Below are 20001 nucleotides of genomic sequence, written 5' to 3' on the forward strand. Positions count from 1 at the left end.
ATTTTTTGTGTAGAGCTCTTGTATTCCTTTTCTTCGCTTCCTCTTATTTCTCCTCCTCCTTTTTCTCTTTATAGTTCTATTACTGTTATTTCTCTTTCCCCCTTTGTCTAGTACTGAAGCTTAAACTCAGGGCCTCATATTTGCTAATCTGGTGCTCTACTATTGAGTTATGCTTCCAACCGGGATTTTTGTTGGTTATTTTGGAGATGGAGTCTCATAGACTTTTCTGCCAAGGCTGGCCTCAAACCATGATCCTCCAGATCTCAGCCACTTGAGCCACTGTTGCCCAGCTCTTGTATAGCCTTCTTTTATTTATTCCTAAGCACTTAATTTAATTGTCTACTTGTCACTAGTATAGGCACATAATTGTTATTTGAATCTGGAGTCTATATCTAGCAGCCTTTCTTGGTGCATTTATTCTAATTATTTATGTGCTTTGCATTGTCTAAATGTATAATCATTTGAAAGTTATAGTTTTTACTTATTTCTTCCAATGGCTAAAGATAAAAGCAATTCCATATTTTCAGGTTGTTACTAGCTCTCTTTACTGAAGTATATCCTCTGTTGCTTTATTATTCAAGGAGATGCTTGACTTCCTGAGCTAGATAGGTTAATAACTACCTCCAAAAGTAAAATATGGAGAACCCTAGAAATTGCAGTCCTGGAGAGTCCATATAAGACTAAAAGAAGCTTGCTGGCTGAGGTGGATATATATCAAACATAAGCATCATATAGCATCCTTTAAGGAAGCTAAGTGGTGGAAACATTACATATTAACAGTGCTAAACATTCTAGTGACCTATGCTTCCTTATCTTATGCGATGTCTCTGATATGAATACAAAATATTTTTTTCAGGTAAAACTGTTTCCTTTGAATTGTATTTTGTCTGATATTAAGATTGCTTTGCAGTTTCTGTTAACATTTACAACTCTTGCGTTTAACCTCTCAGTGTAATTATTTTTTGAGTATTTCTATTGTCCACAGTATGCAATTCGATTTTAATTCCAAATGGAAAGTTATCAGTAATAGATTAGTTTAATCCCAATTCATGTTACTTGGGATTCTTGACAGAATTGGCTTATTCCTGCCATCTACTTTGTATTTTCTATTTCCTGTGTGTTTCCTTTGTTTCTCTTATGCAGTCTGAATAATAGGAAGTAGCATGGTGTAGGGCTTGCTAGCTGAGTCTTTCTGAGTCAAGAGAAACAGGTTCTGCCTTGGACATATTTCTGTGTCTAGAGCAGTACAGGAAGAGAATGAATATAAGGCACCTCCTCCTTCCCTATGTGTTCAACCACAGTCCAGCTTTTAAATAGAAATGCTCAAAGGTCTCTGCAGTTATAAGAAGTTTGAAAATGAGTCATTGGAGTTGACACCTCCTATGCACCACTTTTGTTCTTTTCAGCCTCTCCTGTGGCTTTTTCCAATACTGTGATGATCAGCTCTACATAAATGTCAATGAACTTCATATAGGTGTTGATTTGAATTGCCTTGGCTCACATTCTGTTCTATGTACAATTTACCTCTTGCCTTGGAGTTTCCCTATTGATGCTGAGGCATGGGATGCCATGTAACCATCTGGGTGTCCAAGCATAGCCCAACTGGGACATCTAGGGAAGTTAATGCCCCATAGGTTGAACTTTTGACCAATTGGAGACAGATGCTGAGGGACAAATTCTTTTTTTTTTTTTTTTTTTTTTTTTTTTTGGTCGGTCGTGGGGCTTGAACTCTGGGCTTAGGCACTGTCTCTGCGCTCTTCAGCTCAAGGCGAGCGTTCTACCACTTGAGCCACAGCACCACTTCCAGTTTTCTGGTGGTTTACTGGAGATAAGAGTCTCACAGACTTTCCTGCACGGGCTGACTTTGAACTGTGATCCTCAGATCTCAGCCTCATGAGTAGCTAGGATTATAGGTGTGAGCCACCAGTGCCCGGGACAAATTCTTTCACCTCTCCTTTCCTGTCAGGTGGAGTATGCTGAGATATATTCATCTGGCTTTTTGGAGACATCCCAGGAGATCAAGCAATCAGTGGCAGTTATAGGTAAGTATTTTGACAATTTATTATCTTATGTTTTTTTCCTTACTGCCTCAGTCTTCCTGCCTCACTGTCTCTAAGATTGCGTGGCCTAAAAAATAAGATTTTTCTTAGTTATGGGATAAGTATGCTAATAGAATAGCTATACTCTTGGAGAATATTTTATATCTATAACATGTATATTTAAATATACACATATATACAAATATTAGTACATATACATACAAATATATACCACATATATTGTATTATATTATAGACATATGCAAATATATATGTGTTATCAACATATTTATATTAGTATACCTATATCTCTATATCTATCTGTCTATTTATCTATCATCTATATTTCTACCTCCACCTTCCAACTGCTGAAGTTACAAGGATAGTCCTCCATGCCTGGTGTAAATATTTTTGGGGTTAGACCTAGGGCTTGAACTCAGAGCCTGAGCACTGTCCCTGTGCTTTTTGTGCTCAAGACTAATGCTCTACAACATCTGTACTTCTGGCTTTTTGGTAGTTAATTGGAGACAAGACTCTCAGAGACTTTCCTGGCTGAGCTAGTTTTTAACAGCAATCTTCAAATCTCAGCCTCCTGATTAGTTAGGATTTCAGGCATGAGCCACTGGCTACCTGCTGGGTCTGGTATAAATTTTTTTGTGTGATGAATCTAAATTGTAAAACTTTGTGTTATATATGCTTCCATAGAGTAATGTCATAATTAATTCATAGTCACCTGTTACTGGGTGAACAAAAGAAACAGTCTGAGCTTTAGTTCTTCCTGCTACTAATCCACTAGTAATCCGTTAATTGCAGATTCCAACAAGATGGCACTGGTCCTTTTAGTTTACATATTGTTAGGACTTTTCTCATAATGAATGATGATAACATCCCTGGCTCTTTTCATATAACTAGTTATCATACTGTTGCTACAGAATAAGTCTAAAGTGTTCAGCCAAGTCAAATACCATGTGTAGAAAGTGTTCAGTCAGTGTGAGATTATGATATGTTAACAGAAGTGAATAGTCAGAATAGCCTGCTTTTGCCCAGGGAGAGTATGATGGGAATGAATAAACTTTGTGTGATTGTCTTAATAATGACTTGGTATCTTTGGCTATGTAACCAGGCCTCAATCTTTTTCTTTCATTTGTCACTGTTCTATATATGCTCAACATAGATGTTGCTGCTCTTGGTGTCCATCTTGGTTTGTGCATATAGAAGGAAATATTGCTGCCTAATCAGCAGGTTATTTTAACTCCCAGGTAAAAGACTCATGATTCTGGAAATGTCTAATAGAACAAGGAACTCCAGAGGAGAAGTCAGTAGAGTAGGACTTAACACACAGTCAGAATGGAACTCATCAATTCCTGAGCAATTAGATGCTACCCAATATGCTAAGCATGGCTTTTCCTTGTTCTGAGGTTGGTCTCAATGCCTAGACTATGAGATGAACAATATCTTAAGGTATCTTTTTAACATAGACACGATTTCTACTTCCCTTTATGCTGACTTATTAAAGGTATCATATTTTGTTATCTTTTATTTTGCATACACCTTTCCTGATTTGCCAACCACAGGTTAAGCAACATTTGTTCTATTTAACAAGTTCATTATAATATGTGTTGTTATTTAGCTAAACTCAATATTTTTCCTGCCCCCAAATCACACAGTAAATAAAACAGTGGTGTCTGAGATGTGCTGCCAAACATGAAAAAGAAAGAGAGAGGGAACATTTCTGTCCTTATGTTCACTTTCTTCCACCTTGCCCACAATGAGGGCACATGCTTCCTATTATACTTCATAAGAGGTAAGGATGACCAAATTCTTCCAGACTTTGCTCTATCAGAAAGCAATTTGGATTTGATGTATAGCTGGGCACGTACAAAGGTATTTATTCTAGCCAAAGCTACCTACTAGTCAGATCATCATTCTTCTAACTAGAAAGCATGCCTTGGATATTTGTATGTCTTGGCTTTAGAAAAAGTGTCATGAACATGGGAAAAAGAAAATATATTTTCATGACATGGTCAAGCAACAGACTTGGGGCTCAGATACTCTAGTGGCTTCTGAGATTAGTCCTTACTTCAACTTGAAGCAATAAGCTTAAGTGGGAATTCATATATGCTTCATTGTTGCTGTCCTCTGGCATCTGAGATAAAGAGCATTCTGAGACAATTTCCATTTTGTTTCTGAGCTAATAGAGCCAAAATGGGAAAGATCAATGTGCTTTTGAGGTCCATTGTGGTTGTCACTTCAGTATAGCCTGAGTCCTGCCCAAACAGAAATGTGGGAACCCAGAAGTATACAGACGGTGCCAGTTGTAGACTTAGCATGTTTTCTCTGTGTACAAGGACCTCATACATTCACTACACTGTTGGAGAACTGTTGTGTGTTTACTTACATTCCTTGAAGCTATTCTCTTGCTCCTTTTAAAGCATTTGAATTGTTAACTAGATAAAGATAGCTTATTACATTGTATCCTGCAGCTGTAACTAAAAGACTAATTGAATTATTCATTCCCTCAGCCTTAATGGTTACATTATTTACACCAATAATGAGTAAGTAATCCAAGAATTTCTATATGCTTCTATAATAGCAAGATATAATTCACATAGGGAAATCTGCATTTGAAATTATAATCTTCCAGATGAAAATAGCACTATAGAGATGTTGAACCAAATAACACAGCCACAGGAAAGGTAACTCAAGGTATTGGTTTGTTCCCACACTGATAAACCTAAAGAAATGTAAGTCCAACCCAGATAGACTAATTCATCCACCTGCATTCCCTCTTTTCTTCTTTTTAAATGCTTTTGCTCTGTCAACTTTTTCTTTTCTTCTGACATCTTTTATATTTCAAAGGAAGATGATCAATGAATTCCTTCTAAGAATTGGAAAGATTTTTGAACATTACAGTTGACTTTTTCCCTCATTTTCAACAGGACAACTGCAGCTGCTACATTTCATTTAATTTCCTTTCCTTTCATGTCCTTTTCATCTGTCAAATGGAAGGTTATAATGCCTTACCAATGGTCTTGCTAATTTTCTACACTTTATCCTTACTCATCTCGCCCATGGTGTTAAATTCTTTCTCTAAAATTGTATCTCTATTTTCCTATGGTTTCAGTCCCATCTTAGCACTGTGGGCTTTGCACAGTTACAATATTAATAGTATTGCATTCGGTTGTAATGATCAGTAGGTAAAGAACTCTGAGGTTTACTGTTCCAGAAACCTTAAAATTATTTATAGACTATAAGAGAAGATGGACAGTAGACTTAGATGTGTTATGTTGCCTTTTAAAAATGTAATCAATATGGTCAAACTCAGGAATAACCCCTGAATTTTCTTAACAAATTTCCTTGTGTAGACCAGTTCATATTCTATTGAAATAATTGATCTGTCGTGTCCCAGTTCTATGTTACCTACATCTACTTCCTAGGTTGTTAGCAAGTTAGTCACAAGTTCAGTTTTCTGAGTTCAGTTTTCTTGAAGGTTTGAGTACAGTCATTAGAAACTTGTGTTTTGGTCAAACTAAAATTCAAGTATTGGCTCAGTCATTCAAATGACTTATTTTGACCTATTGGGACTATAATTTTGCCATCTTTACAGAATAGTACTGACCCCATATGGCTATATTAAGGCTTAGTAAATAAAGTGAATGGAAACATATTGCCACTGTATACTAGCTACCAAATGTTAATGCTCTAAACATAGTTTCTTGAATGTATACCCTGAGAATGTAAATACAGATGAAGTGAATGTTTATAAGCTTTGAAAATATGTTTCTAAGAGAAACATGATACATAAATATGGCATTTTCCAGTTTCATCTGATTTCAAAAGGAAACTTTGAATAACAGAATATTTACTTACCTAATTCACAATTCTTTCCTTCAAATCCAAGTTTACACCAACATTCATAGGAATTGATATCATCCTTGCAACTGCCGCCATTTAAACATGGATTAGACTCACATTGATCTCCATCTTTGAGTTGGGTTAAGAAATTGAATTATTACATACATTGCTGAGAATACCCATGGTTCCCCTGGATAGACTTATGATGATAGGAGTTTGATTTTAAGGTCAGAGTAGAACTGCCGAAAGCCAGATACCAAAGACCTATAGACAAGTGATGTTCCTGCCTCTCAGAGTTTTCTAACAGCCATCCAGGTAAAGTTTTCAGAGTTACACTGTCCCAGAAATTGTCCTGAGGAAGGTATGCACACAATTTATGTTATCATGGAAAGAGAGAGAAGATTGGTGAGTGGAAATATACTGTATCAGCCTAGGATTATAATGATACGAGAATTAATTCAAAATAAAATGAAATCAGATCACTTCAACAAATACTAGTTATGTGTCCTGCAAGGCCTGCTTTACTGAAGGTGTTGTGAAACAGGCTGAGCTAGAAGACAAATGGTGCTTCTGTTCAACTAAAGGCATGGAACCAATGCATCCATTTTTTTTGTATTGTGTTCTAATGTTTTAAGTATCATTGGAAGGAAAGACTCAAGACAAATAGGCAAGATGCCAGATGCATCTTTTGTGGCTTAAAGGTAATTTACTGTTTATAAATTAGGTTCCAAATGGTCTAGATAAAAATGAGAAATCATCTTGTGGTAAAGATTAGATCTAGTCCTCTCTGCCCCTTGATCCAAATATATGCTTTTCCACAGATATTTCAAGTTGCTCCAATTCCATGAAAGGAAATATATAATGTATTTAATGTGCTCTATAGATTATCTTTTTCCATTCTCTGTTTTCTGAAGTTTCTCTATTTTGCAGAGTTATTGGCAGCATTTGGAGACAATGGTAAGAAAACAGGAGGAAGGTGTAGGGAGAAGGGAAGGGTCAGGATGGAAAGGGAATCCTTGTTTGACTTGTTAGTGCTCTGCCTCAATTCACCCTTCTAAGAAAGCTTAGGAGAAAAGATGTATACAACCAGAAAGGAAGTGTGTTATGTACTCCAGACTAAGAAAAAATGGCTCCAAAGGAAAACGATTGAGCTACGTTAGCAAGACCCAATATATAGGAAAGAAAAGAGCAAGCAATAATGATGATCATAAGGATGAAAGAAAGAAAAAAAGAAAGAAAAAAAGAAAGAAGTTTACACTCCCACCAAAAATGCAGTAGTGTTCCCTTCTGTCCACATCCCCTCCAGCATCTGTTGTTATTAGAGTTCTTGATTATAGCCATTCTAACTGGGGTGAGGTGGTATCTCAATGTTGTTTTGATTTGCATTTCTTTTATGGCTAAGGAGGTTGAGCATTTCTTCATGTGTCTATTGGCCATCCTTCTTTCCTCTTCTAACACATTTATAAGATGATTTCTTTGTTGCTTTGTATGTCCCTCCCCCATGGTATATAACCCCTGCTTTCACTGTATTTGATGTTGGTATAATTTGTGGAGGGGAAGGGATAAAACAAATCGTTTAAATAGGGATTCAGGTGGACCCATTGCAACAACGAGATGTACAAGTCGTTATGTCGAAAACGAACTTTACAACTTTGTGGGGGGGGAGGATTGGGGGGGGGGACGGGGGGAGGATGGGAAGGGATGGGAAGGGGAAACAAAGGAGGAGGCTACAATGCTTGAAAAGAAATGTACTCATTATCTTGCCCATGTCATTGTAACCCCTCTGTACAGTATTTTCACAAGAAAAATTTAAAAAAGAAAAAAAAGAAAAAATGAAAAAAAAGAAAGAAAGGGGAAAATCAAATGAGCATTTCCAATTATTACTTATACTTTGTGGCATAGCTTCCTAACACCTAGTTTGTAGATGTCTGCTCATTCTCCCTCATATCAGACAAAAGCTAGTGTCCAGGTTTCATTGACTAAAGAGCTAATATCCCCTTCTTAGAAATAGCCTGTGGAAAATCAGCTTGCTGTAAAAATTAGACCTTTGTTCCCTCTGCCCCTTGATTCAATGTGCTTTTGTGCAGATACTTCAATTTGTTCCAATCCTATGAAAACAAAATACGTTATCTCTGGTTTATTATTATTGATGTTCAGAACTGGTCTAAAAAATGAGCTACATTTGCACTTTATATTATGGACTAACAAATCTGAATTATTTAGGATGTTTCACTGAAAGGGTCTGGGCTTGCAGCCAGCGGCACAGGAACTCATTTGCTGAGACATATCTTCAAAATGAGTGTCATTTTATCCTATAATCCTTGGGTTGTGTCTGTGTGTACTGTGTGCTGAGACAAAGCCCTAGCCAGTAGGGGTCAAAGACAACAGGAGACAAGACCTTGCTTGCCAAGTGACAGATTTCTGTTTAAAGCCACTAGTTTCTGTTTAATGAGTAACCGTGTTTGGATTTGAAAACCATGAGATGTCATAGTGAAAGCAATGGGTTAAGTTCTCTCCTGGGCATCATGAATCCCTGGGTGAGTGTCCTTTTAGCAATCCCTTAACCTTGTGAAGCTTCCATTTCCTTCTCTGCAAAGCTGCAAAATGACATTCATAATACTTTGTTCACAAGGATTACATGAGAGTTCAATGTGATAGGCACTGCATATACTGCCTATATGGACCTCATTGTATAAGGTACCTGGCAAAGGCTAGTTAATGAGACCTGGTGATGGTGCTTCTTCAAGTAGATGAGCTCATGGTAGGGAATAGGACAGCAGTGAGCAGCCTGCATCCCTCCTTTATGGGAAATGTAGTTAGCATAGGCCACTGCTGTGGCCATTAGGAATTTCAACTGCAAGTGAAAAGAGGCATGGACTTGGTTCCTTTTTGGGGGTTTATTTTCTTGTAGATAGTGACAGAAACAGTACTTTGAGTAATGAAAAGAAGATTTTGGAAGGTTAAACACACAATAAGTACTGGTTTTGAAAAAGTAGCTATCATTGTTTAAAAAAAATAAGCCATAAGCCAGGTGTTGGTGGCTTATGCCTGTATCATAGCTACTCAGAAGGCTGAGCTCTGAGGATAGTGGTTCAAAGGCCAGACAGGGCAGTAAAGCCCATGAGATTCTTATCTCTAATAAACTACTGAGAAAAAGCTAGAAGTGACACTGTGGCTCAAGTGGTAAAGTGTTAGCCTTGAGTAAAAAGAGGCTGAGGGACAGATGTCAGGCCCAAAGTTCAAGCCCAGGATATCCTGGGTTACAGAGCAACTCAATAGGAACTCAGTCATTCACTACTGGCCTTGAATGCATAAGACTCCTTCCTTGCTTCTTGAGAGCTGGGATTACATGCACAGCACAGACTAATTCAGTAGGAAGAGAGAACCAAGAGGCTTGTTGGAGTGAACTCAGTGGAAATGGGTATGCTAACACTCATCCTGAAGAACAAGGGAAGGCAGATCAAACAATATAGCAGAGTGTACTTCTTCTCTCATGAATTAAAACAAAAATGGGAAATTGCAAGGCTGTGGAAGGATGAAAATGTTCAGTGGTGTCTCCAGAGCAGAACTGTTGAAAACAGAATTGGATATCAAATTGATGGAACTTAGTGAAAGTAGTGTCCAGGCTAATTTATCTCTTTTTATGCAGATGGCCTGAGGGAAGCTAATTTATGAAACTTCCCTCCTCTCAAAATCCTACTGCCAAATTTTAAGCTAATTTTCAAGTTAGCAGTAGACAAGACAAAAATGGAAATATAGAAAATTTGAAAATTAAATAACTAAAATTAGTTGTCTTTAAAGGATGACTTCTCCTTCTGTATGACTTCTGGTGAATCCACTGGACAAATATTTACTGTGTGCCTCTGTTTCAGATATTTTTCTAGGTGCTAGAAATCCAACAATAAACAAAAAAATTGATTCTGCACCAAATTGAAGATTGCTACCTAGGAGGGTGGAAAAAAAAATCAATGAAAATAGTATAGTTAAGAAAATGCTAGGAGGTGAATATGATTGAAGTGTATTATATATGACTATGAAAATAGTAAAGTGAAACTCACTAAAAACCATTAAAAAGAGGAAACATGTTAAGAAAAAGAGTGAATTTGATCAATGTACATTATATGCATGCATGTAAGTATCACTGTGAAACTTCTTTGGACAATTACTTTATGCAAATGAAAAAATTTAAAAGCATGATTCAATAAAAGGAAAATGCTATGCTACATTAGAAGGCAAAAGATGGTTTACTATCCTCAACATGAAAATCCGTAGTCCAAAATGTAAAACATTTTGAATACCAATGTGGTATCACAAGTGGAAAATTCCATGTCACAAAATGTTTGACTCACAAAATGATTTAGGGTATTGTATGAAATATTATCATATATATGAAGCTTAAAAGAATTTTATGTTTACATTGGGTCTTATCCTCAAGATATCCAATGATATATATATTTGCAAATAGTCTAATAACTAAGAAAAATAGAAATATGTAAACTATTCAGATACCAAACATTTGATTATTCTATAGTGTTACTCAACCTGTAGTGCAAAAACTAGAGCAGGGTACAGGTGTCTAAGTTGGGGGGCCTCGCTGACATACTAATCTTTGGGCAAAGACCAAAGAGTTGAGATGAGGGAGAGGTAAAGGACTGAGCCTAAAGGAAACTCACAAAAGCCTGCTAAAAGGAATGGTCAGCTAAGGCCTTTGACATGACAGCATTGCTGGAGTGTGCAAGGAATCCACTGTGTAAGCAGAAACCAGGAAAGAAGGTCAGGAAGGCAATGGAAAGGGAGGGAAAGGGGCAGTCATGGAGGTTCCTGTAGGCCAACAAAGCAAGGAGGAATTCAAGCAATAAACATTTGTCATCCAGCATTCTTTAGTTTGACTGGGGATGGTAAACTCTCATTCACTTCTAAAATGCTATCATTTTGGCCTCTACCTTCCAGCTTCCTGAGGTGGAATGATATTCTTTGTGGAGCCCCAGGGAAGTGTTTACTTATCCTCTAACTTTTACCTGCCACACTAGCATAAAGCTGGAGTGCATTACCATTTGATCTTGGGGTAAAGAGTTGAATGGATTTTTCTAAGCCCTCTTAGCCGAGGAAAAGTATACAAGTATACAACTCTAACCACTGTGTCATTCACCAGTAAGAGGATAAAATGCATTGCTTACCAACATACTGCTTCCAAAACTCAGTCTACAAGGAGAAAGAAAAGAAGTTAATGATAGCATTTAAGTGAGTCTTACTCTTTTATAGCAATTATAAGTGTGAACTATTTTAAATTTCCAAAGGGAAATGTTTTTTTTTCTTTTGTGGTGCTTTCAGGGCCTGGACACTGTCCCTTAGCTTTTTCACTCAAGGTACTCAATGCTTACAATCTATCACTTGAGCCACAGCTCCATTTTCACCTTTCAGGTAGTTAGTTAAAGGTGACACTCTCTCAGATTTGTCTGCCAGGGCTGGCTTTGAACTGTGATCCTCAGATCTTAGCCTCCTAAATAGGATTACAGGTGTGAGTCACTGGCACCTGACTAGAACAATCTTTCTTTCATCTTTTCTTTTTTTAAAAATTATTTTTATTTTTTGTGAACATACTGTACAGAGGGGTTACAATTACATGGGCAGGATAATGAGTACATTTCTTGTCAAGCATTGCAGCTTCCTCCTTTGTTTACTTCACATCCCTTCCCAGACTGCCCCCCACATCCTCCCCCCCTCCCCCCCCCGCACCAAAGTTGTAAAGTTCGTTTTTGACATGACAACTTGTACTTCTCATAGTTGTATGAGGTCCACCTGTATCCTTAAACGACTTGTTTTTCCCCATCTCCTCCACAAATTATACTGACATCAAATATGGTGAAAGCAGGGGTTATACTGTGGGGGAGGGACATACAAAGCTACAAAGAAATAATCTTATAAATGAGTTAGAAACAAATGCATGAAAGAAAAAAACATTTAAATACATATCTAAGGGTTCATTTTCCTAACATCACATTATCTGACCTTTCCTGCTTGACTCATACATATACTAGATATTGCAAATAAAACTCTGTATGAGCGTGATAGGGAGAGAGAGGAGACAAACAATAGGTCAATGCAGGAAAAGATTGAAAACCTACAAAGGACTCTGTATGAGTGTGAGAGCGAGAGAGAGGAGGCAATCCAAAGGTTTATACAGGAATATCATGAGCATGAGGAAGCTACTCAAAAACTGATACAGGATTTGCATGAGCAGCTTGAGACTACTCAAAGAGAAAGGCAGGAATGGCGTGAGCAGGCTGAGAACACTCAAAGAGAACTAAAAGAATGGCATGAACGGGAGGAAGCTAAGCAAAGAGTAATACAGGAATTGAGAGAGCAGGATGAGAATACACAAAGATCACTAAAGGCATTCATGGGATCCATTAACAAAGAGCTGAAGGAAGTCAGGGAGACCACAAAGGGAATGCTGAATGGAACCCAACAGAAGGAATGGGAGTCCAAGGAAAGCATAACCAATCAACTAAGTGATTTGAGAATAAACACTGAACACCAAATTAAGGAAGTAAAGAAGTCCATACAAGATCTAAAACAAAGCTTCAACAAAGAATTTGAAGCCATCAAAGCTGACCAATTAGAAGGAAAAGAAATAAAGTAGAAAGTCTTGACAGCAGGTTAGACCATATAGAAGATCGAATCATCTTTTCTTTCCTTTTCCTTCCTTCCTTCCTTCCTTCCTTCCTTCCTTCCTTCCTTCCTTCCTTCCTTCCTTCCTTCCTTTCTTTCTTTCTTTCTTTCTTTCTTTCTTTCTTTCTTTCTTTCTTTCTTTCTTTCTTTCTTTCTTTCTTTCTTTCTTTCTAAATTAAAGTGTTTGGTCCATTGCTATGTGGATATACTCACAGTTCTTTCAGTGTTTTCAAAAACTTCTCGTGCTTCTTCAAAACTACATCTTTCTTCTAAACATTCTCTCTCAAGGTTTCCTCGAACAAATTCTTCCAATTTCCCTGAGTTATACCTCTTCAATCGACTCAGAACTTTGGTGGCATTTTCTTGATCAAGAAAAACTGAAAATTAAAAGGAACTCTTCCTCAGTGTTGGAAAAAGAAATTATCATGAACATTAAACACATCTCTTAAAAAGGCTTTGTTTTTAATCCATGTAATCCTAAAGCCAATTTTTCTCTGGTAAGTGGAGGCAAAATTTGTAATGTTACCATTGTACTGCATACCCATGGGGATTTAGGAATTTAAATTAAATTTTACTTTCAGTCATGAGCTCTCCAATAATAAAAGGTCACATTTAAAAAAATCATATTTGAATTTACTTTGGATGAAATGGAAGTTCTCAAATAAGCAATTAACTTCACACTTTGTCATCATTTGAAAATAACTCATTGCAGATCCTTGCAAGGTGATCCATCACCCCAGCCAGGCTGTGTCAACATGCAGTTGTCCAATGACTTGCAACAAACATCTCTTCAAAAAGCCTCATTGTGATCCAGTTGCAATTGCAACCTTAGCACCTCTCACTACTTGTTAAAGGAAAATCACTGCAATAAAAACCATCTTCAGAACCACAATGCCTTCAGTTGTTTAGCTATGACTGCTTAGTTTGTAGGGACTATTCTAAATGCTGAAAGATTGAGGCCTTCATTCAAATTCTGTTCATTGTTACCTCCTTTCCTTGTCTGTCTTGGTGTCTTTGTGTCTGTGTTTGTATATATTTCTTTTTTTCTTCATGCATGTATATATACACATACATGTATACATCTAGACATATATACCCAGATATATGTATATATTTGTATACCCACATATATATATATATTTTGTTTATTCATGAATAACAGGAACTCTAGAAGATGCCTACAATTGTTCCATTATTTAGCAAATCACAAATATTCCTGATGCCACCCATCAGGACCAAGTACTTACAAGTTGAATTTTCCAGGACATTTGAGAATATTTTTTTTTTGTGCTTGTCCTGGGACTTGAACTCAGGGAGGCACTCTCACTGAGCTTTCTGCTAAAGGGTAGTGCTTGAGCCACATTTCCACTTCTAGTGTTTCGGTAGTTAATTGGAGTTGAGTCTCATGGAGTTTCCCTCCTGGGCTGGCTTTGACCCATGACCCTCAGATCTCAGCTTCCTGAGTAGCTAGGATTACAGACATGAGCCATCAGCACCCAGCCAATACTATGTTATTACTTCAAAAAGAAAGGAAACTAAACTTTATTGCCTTATTTTCACTGCAGCTGTTTACTTTATGGAACATTCTAGTGCCTTGGCTTCTTTGCTTTGGGCCCACTTAATTTTCTGAATTGGGTCTAGGTTTTTCCTTCCATTCTTTACATGGGAACTCCCCGAATCCCTTATTCCGTGTCAGTGCTGCTCCGGACCTGCAATCCCATGCTCTAGAACAGTGTAACATCTGCCTCTTTTTTTTTTCTTTTTTGTTTGTCGGTCACAAGGCTTGAACTCTGGGCCTGGGCGCTGTCTCTCAGCTCTTCAGCTCAAGGCTAGCACTCTACCACTTGAATCACAGTGCCACTTCTGGTTTTCTGGTGGTTTATTGGGGGTAAGAATCTCACAAACTTTCCTGCCTGGGCTGGCTTTGAACAGCAACCCTCAGATCTCAGCCTCCTGAGTAGCTAGGATTACAGGTGTGAGCCACTGTGCCCAGCACCATCTACCTCTTGTTTCTCTTGTGACTTAGCTGAGCAACCAGAGGTGGTGGATCACCAATTGCCTATGAGTACTGCTGAAGATTGATACCTTTAATCTTTGCTAGGCCTGCCTTTCTGTTCAACACTCCATTTACTTAGCTCTGGGTACTCCTAAATATCATCCAGGTCTGCATTCATTTTTAGTGTGAGTGAATTGGTTTAGAATCAAGTCAGGCAGAACTGAGCTTGAATCACATATCTGGCTCCCGTTCGCTGTGTGAACTTGGACAAATCACATAATCTTCGAAACTTAATTTCTCAACTGTAATGCAGGTATGTTGATGGTATAATTCTACCTCACTGCATCTTTGATTGCCCTATATAAGACAATGTGCATTGGTTATTTCTTTCTCCTCCCTCCTAACATGCTGGCCCTCTGTCTCTCCTTCTTTAGCTCTTTAAGATGTTTTTGTAGTTCTTTGTCTTCCCTTGTATCTGATAAAAATAACTATTGTCCTGATCAGAAATAACCTTCTCAATGATGTTTGGCTTCATAAATTCCCCGATTGCTCTAGGACGTTTACTAATTGTGCATCTCTCCCTTTTTAGGATACTTTCCATGAACTCTCTGTAATATGATTCTTCATCTTTGCTTTCATTATTCTTCATCTATCTCTAGATCAATTCCTTTTTCCTTGCCTGGCTGGTAAATGTAACTTCTCTTAGATTCCATACTCAGCATTCCCCCATTTTGTTTCATGTATCTTTTCCAGGACCAGTGCTCGGTGAGGTCTATAACGTGTCCCGGTCACATTATTAAAGTAGCTTTCCTTCTCAGTGTGTACAGTATGTTTATGCCACATAGGTATCACTTGCCAAACCCTAGTGTGGTCCTGACCCTTTCAAGAACATTGACTACTTCTAGACGCTGAATTAGGTAGCACAGGATCCATAGTCACTCTTTTTTTTTTTTTTTTTTTGTTGGTCATGGGGCTTGAACTCAGGGCCTGGGTGCTGTCCCTGAGCTCTTTTGCTCAAGGCTAGTGCTCTACCACTTGAACGATAGCACCACTTCTGGCCTTTTCTGCGATTAATTGGAGATAAGAATCTCACATTCCTGCCAGGGCTGGTTTGGCACCATGATCCTCAGACTTCAGCCTCCTGAGTAGCTAGGATTACAGGTATGAGACAAAGGTGCCTGGCTTTCTCTGGATACTCTTACATGACTATGATGACTGCTTATACCACACTTAGTCCCAAATATACATCTTCAGGCAGATGTATCTTCTATATTTGAAATTACCTTTCCAGCTATGCTAGACACTGGGCTCACATCTTTGCATTCAGTGTTTCACTTTATTCCTCACTATAATCTATGAGGTAGGTATTTGTTTACTCATTTTTCTAAACGAGAAAACTGAGATTCAAAGAGGTTAAGTGATTTGCTCAAGATCACATACTAGCGCTTCACGGTCAAGGTTAGACTCTGACAATTGGAACACAGAGAACTGTGCTGTGTCTTTATAATCAAGACTCACAGTCATACTCTCCATACTTCCCCTAAACCTTCTATACCCACATGACATAATAAGTCTTATCAGTTCTATTTTAATATGATTAAAATCCCCCTAGTTTCGGTAGCTACTCTCTAGGTTCTGGCCCTTTTACTTTCTCTACATAATTCCAATAGCTCCAAGATTGGAGACCAGTCTTGCCCCTAGTCTTGCTTGGCCTCCACATCAATTTGAGTGTTCCCAGAGTACAGATCCTAAACTCAAGTATATTTCTTTTTCTTTTTTTTTTTTTTGTCTTTTCTTTTTTGGTACTGGGGATTGAACCCAGGATATTGCACTTGCTAGGCAAGCGCTTTGCCACTGAGCTACATCCCAGCCCTTCTTTTTCTTTTTCTTTTTGTCAGCCATGGGTCTTGAACTCTAGGCCTGAGCACTGTCCCTGAGCTCTTCAGCTCAAGGCTAGCGCTCTACCACTTGAGCCACAGCACCACTTCAGCTTCTTCTGCTTATGTGGTGCTGAGGAATGGAACCCAGGGCCTCATGCATGCAAGGCAAGCACTCTACCACTGAGCCACCTTCCCAGCCCTCAAGTATATTTCTTAATGTCCACACTTCTGATACCTCCACACTGCATTCTATTATCCAATCTCCTAAGTTAGGACCCAGTCCTACTTAGTTCTCCTGCCTCACTCGTGACAGTCAATACTCAAACCAGATGGAGCTCCTGAAATGACTTACATTGTTATAGACGTAGATGGTTGGACATAAGGATTCCTGTTTACAAAGAATGCTGTAGGTAAAACATGTATGGATAGTAAGCTTCTATTCATCTCTTGTGACTCATCTTCAAATATTATCTCTCATGTATTTTTTCATTTATTGTATTCTGTTTTCTGTATTCCCTTAACATGTGGCATACATTTTATTACATATATTGATCACACTTTTAAAAATCAATATATTGAAATATCTTACCTGACTTCATTATGCTTTAGATAAAAGTTGATTCCCATGCCCCTCTTATGTTGCCATAGTAACTGGCAATATTGTAGTAATTCATTAACGTTTGAATGAATGAAACATACTTTCCATCCATACACTTTACAAAACTGAATTGGTTTAACCAAGCAATTAAAAATTCAAATTAATGCAATAATGCCCAAGAGTAACAGCCATGAGCACATAATATCACCTCCTTTTAGTTTAGAAGCCATTGACAGTTCTACAACAGAAGAGAATGCTATGTAAATAGTATCCATCATTAGGGAAATTCGAGCCCCTCTCCTGGGCCTATTATCTCTTACCACATGGCTCCAGAATCCCACTGCTTTTTTTCTTCACTATTTATCTGGGAGTCATAGATTTCAACCTCCCTTCAGAATTATCTCTAGCAATTATGGCCCCAGTATTAAAGTCCTGGTTCCTCTTTCTTTTTATCCTTTTTCTTGTCACATGAGGTCATCAGTGGAGTACCACCCTCCTATAACCTTCATCCTCAGACCATTTCTTTGAAAGAAAGGGTTCGAGTCCCTTGTCCTCCTGTATGTGACTCTGATGACATATGTCTAATGACCTGGTTTTATCGTCTGTTTTGGGAGTTTTCCAATGTATTTTTCTTAATCTCTTAACTCTGCCCACTTTGCTAGGTTCAGTTTAACCTTTGCATTCTTATATCACTATTTCAGCCTTTCAGTGTGATTCCATAGCTGACATCATGTCTGGAGTGGGAGGCACAGGACCAGTCTGTTTTCTGCCGATGCTTAGGGTTGGAACCCCTGATCCTAACACTCTCAGTTACTAGAGTTGATTTCAGTAGGTTGATGAGTTAGTATGATAAATCCTTCCTGTGAGAATGACTTGCTTGTGTAATTGGCCACGTTCTTCCCTATGTTCTTTCCCCTGGGGAATAAAGTCACTTTGGTTGCCCCCAAACAAAGTGATATACATTTTGTTAAGTAAATTTCTACTCTCTGTATCAACTCATGGATTTGCTTCTGTCCCCTAGGGAGCTAAGCTAAATATTGAGTTTCCCCAAATGTCAACTGTGACATGGGGCATGTGGAATCACAAACAAAATGACTTACCCAATCCATAAAAAAACTCTTACAACAAATAGCAAGTTGCTAATATAAAACTAGTCTTCCTGTTTCAACTGAAAATTTAAATTCAATGCATATACTTTTAATGATCTTTACAACTTTGGTGGGGTGGGGGGTGGTGGTGGTGGTAGGGGGTAGGGGGTGGGGGGGGTGGAGAGGGGAAGGGATGGGAAGGGGAAACAAAGGAGGAAGCAACAATGCTTGATAAGAAATGTACTCACTATCTTGCCCATGTAATTGTAACCCTCTGTATGGTATTTTCACAATAATAAAAAAATTAGAGACAAGCCTTGTATAGCTTTCAAATTCTGAGACATGTCATGTGTCTTCAAATAAGACTTTTCATGTAAATAAGATCACTGCTTGTAGTTTTGATGATTTTCTTATTGATTTCAAAGTGTAAGTCTAAAAACTCAAAGCTAACAATTTGTTCTTCATTTCTGCAGTTTCTTTGTTAAGAGATATTTTCTCCCACTTTCAACATTTTTCAACTGAAGAGACAAATGTTTTCTAAGAGGAATTGCATTGTTAAATCATAAGCCCAACAGTGTCCATTAAATAAAAATACATCACAGCCATTGTAAATCTAGTTAATCTTAAAAGCGAAGAAGAAAATAGCTCAGCTACTAAATGGCCAGAACTTACCAAGCCACATGCTGACTGCTAGACTCCTTTATGTTACTGTCATATCCTGTAATCACTATTTGGGGAAAAAGACAATTCCGGACAGTTCTATATCTGAACAATCATACTCAATGTACTTTTAGAATAGAAACAAACCTGTACATTCAGCACTGAGTAGATATCCAAGAAGGCAAATGGTGACAAAGCCTGGTGATTCTGCCATGACTGCATTCAAGCGCTGCACGACCTTTGCTAGTAGGTTGTGCAAGTGACAAGGGCTAATCAGTTGTTCCAAAGTACAAGCTGAGCTCTATTTACTTCTGGGAAATAATGTCCATCTCCCTCAGTGGATCTCTGGGCTATGTCCAATGGCGTCTTTGGTCAAGAGAACAGAATGGGCAACAGTCATTATTAAAATCACCTCTGATTTCTTGGGCTTCTGCACTGTGGCTTCAAGGCTAAATCAGAGAAGGGTATGAATTCTGAATTGGGATACATTTACCTTGGTAACAAAATGTGTTGGAGGGAGCCATTTTTTCTGTGCCTGAAAACAATATATCCTGCGATTTCAAAGTAAAAGGATTAGAATGAGTCATTTGGCCATTTATCTTAAAATATGTTAACATGTGTACTACTCTGACTCATATGATGGGTGGATCCTTTATGTTTTTCCTCATGATCAAGAATGTGTAACCTGTGTTGCATCATGTGTCCATATGGGGGTATGTGTGGACCCTGCCTCTGAAAATGTTTGCATAGATGTTTACACATACATATGTGGATGGATGCATTTGCACAAAGGATTCTCATGTATATATCCATACATACACATATTCATACATATAAACATATATGTGTTGTAGGAAAAAACAATTTTTTGAATGTTTTTACATACTAATATATATTAATATATGATGTTATACCACAGCATATATAATATTGAACATTCATCAGTGTACCATAATTTACTTGCCATTCCTTGTGATATTTAGAAAGTTTTCTTTGACATATACTGTAATTCTAATATTGCGATATTACTTTTATTTTAAGCAATCAGCACAATTTCATAGAAAATTTTAAATAAGGAAATACACACACACACACATACACACACACACACACCACACACACACACACACACAAGTTCTGATATTCTCCATTTCTTTGTGTTGAATCCAGGTTCCAATTTGTTATATTTTCACGACTAAAGAATTTTCATTCA

The 20001-nt window shown here is 37.8% G+C and overlaps 1 protein-coding gene across 2 annotated transcripts in view; it reads right to left on the bottom strand.

The window, feature by feature from the left end:
- F9 (coagulation factor IX) overlaps positions 1–19046 on the bottom strand; it is a 34425-nt gene extending 15379 nt beyond the window's left edge. Inside the window, exons 1-4 of one of the 2 annotated variants that reach the window (XM_070039640.1) lie at positions 18936–19046; positions 12780–12943; positions 11072–11096; positions 5910–6023 (exon numbers count right to left, since the gene is read on the bottom strand). In XM_070039640.1, the coding sequence (XP_069895741.1) occupies positions 5910–6023; positions 11072–11096; positions 12780–12943; positions 18936–19002 (370 nt within the window). In that variant the 5' untranslated portion in view covers positions 19003–19046. The remainder of the gene's footprint in view (positions 1–5909; positions 6024–11071; positions 11097–12779; positions 12944–18935) is intronic. The other variant, XM_070039639.1, reaches the window with a different exon arrangement.
- Between the last annotated feature and the right edge of the window lie 955 nt (positions 19047–20001).

The sequence above is a fragment of the Dipodomys merriami genome, unplaced genomic scaffold, assembly GCF_024711535.1.
Source record: "Dipodomys merriami isolate MVZ:Mamm:240054 unplaced genomic scaffold, mDipMer1.0.p SCAF_3, whole genome shotgun sequence".
In the NCBI taxonomy this organism is placed as follows: Eukaryota; Metazoa; Chordata; class Mammalia; order Rodentia; family Heteromyidae; genus Dipodomys; species Dipodomys merriami.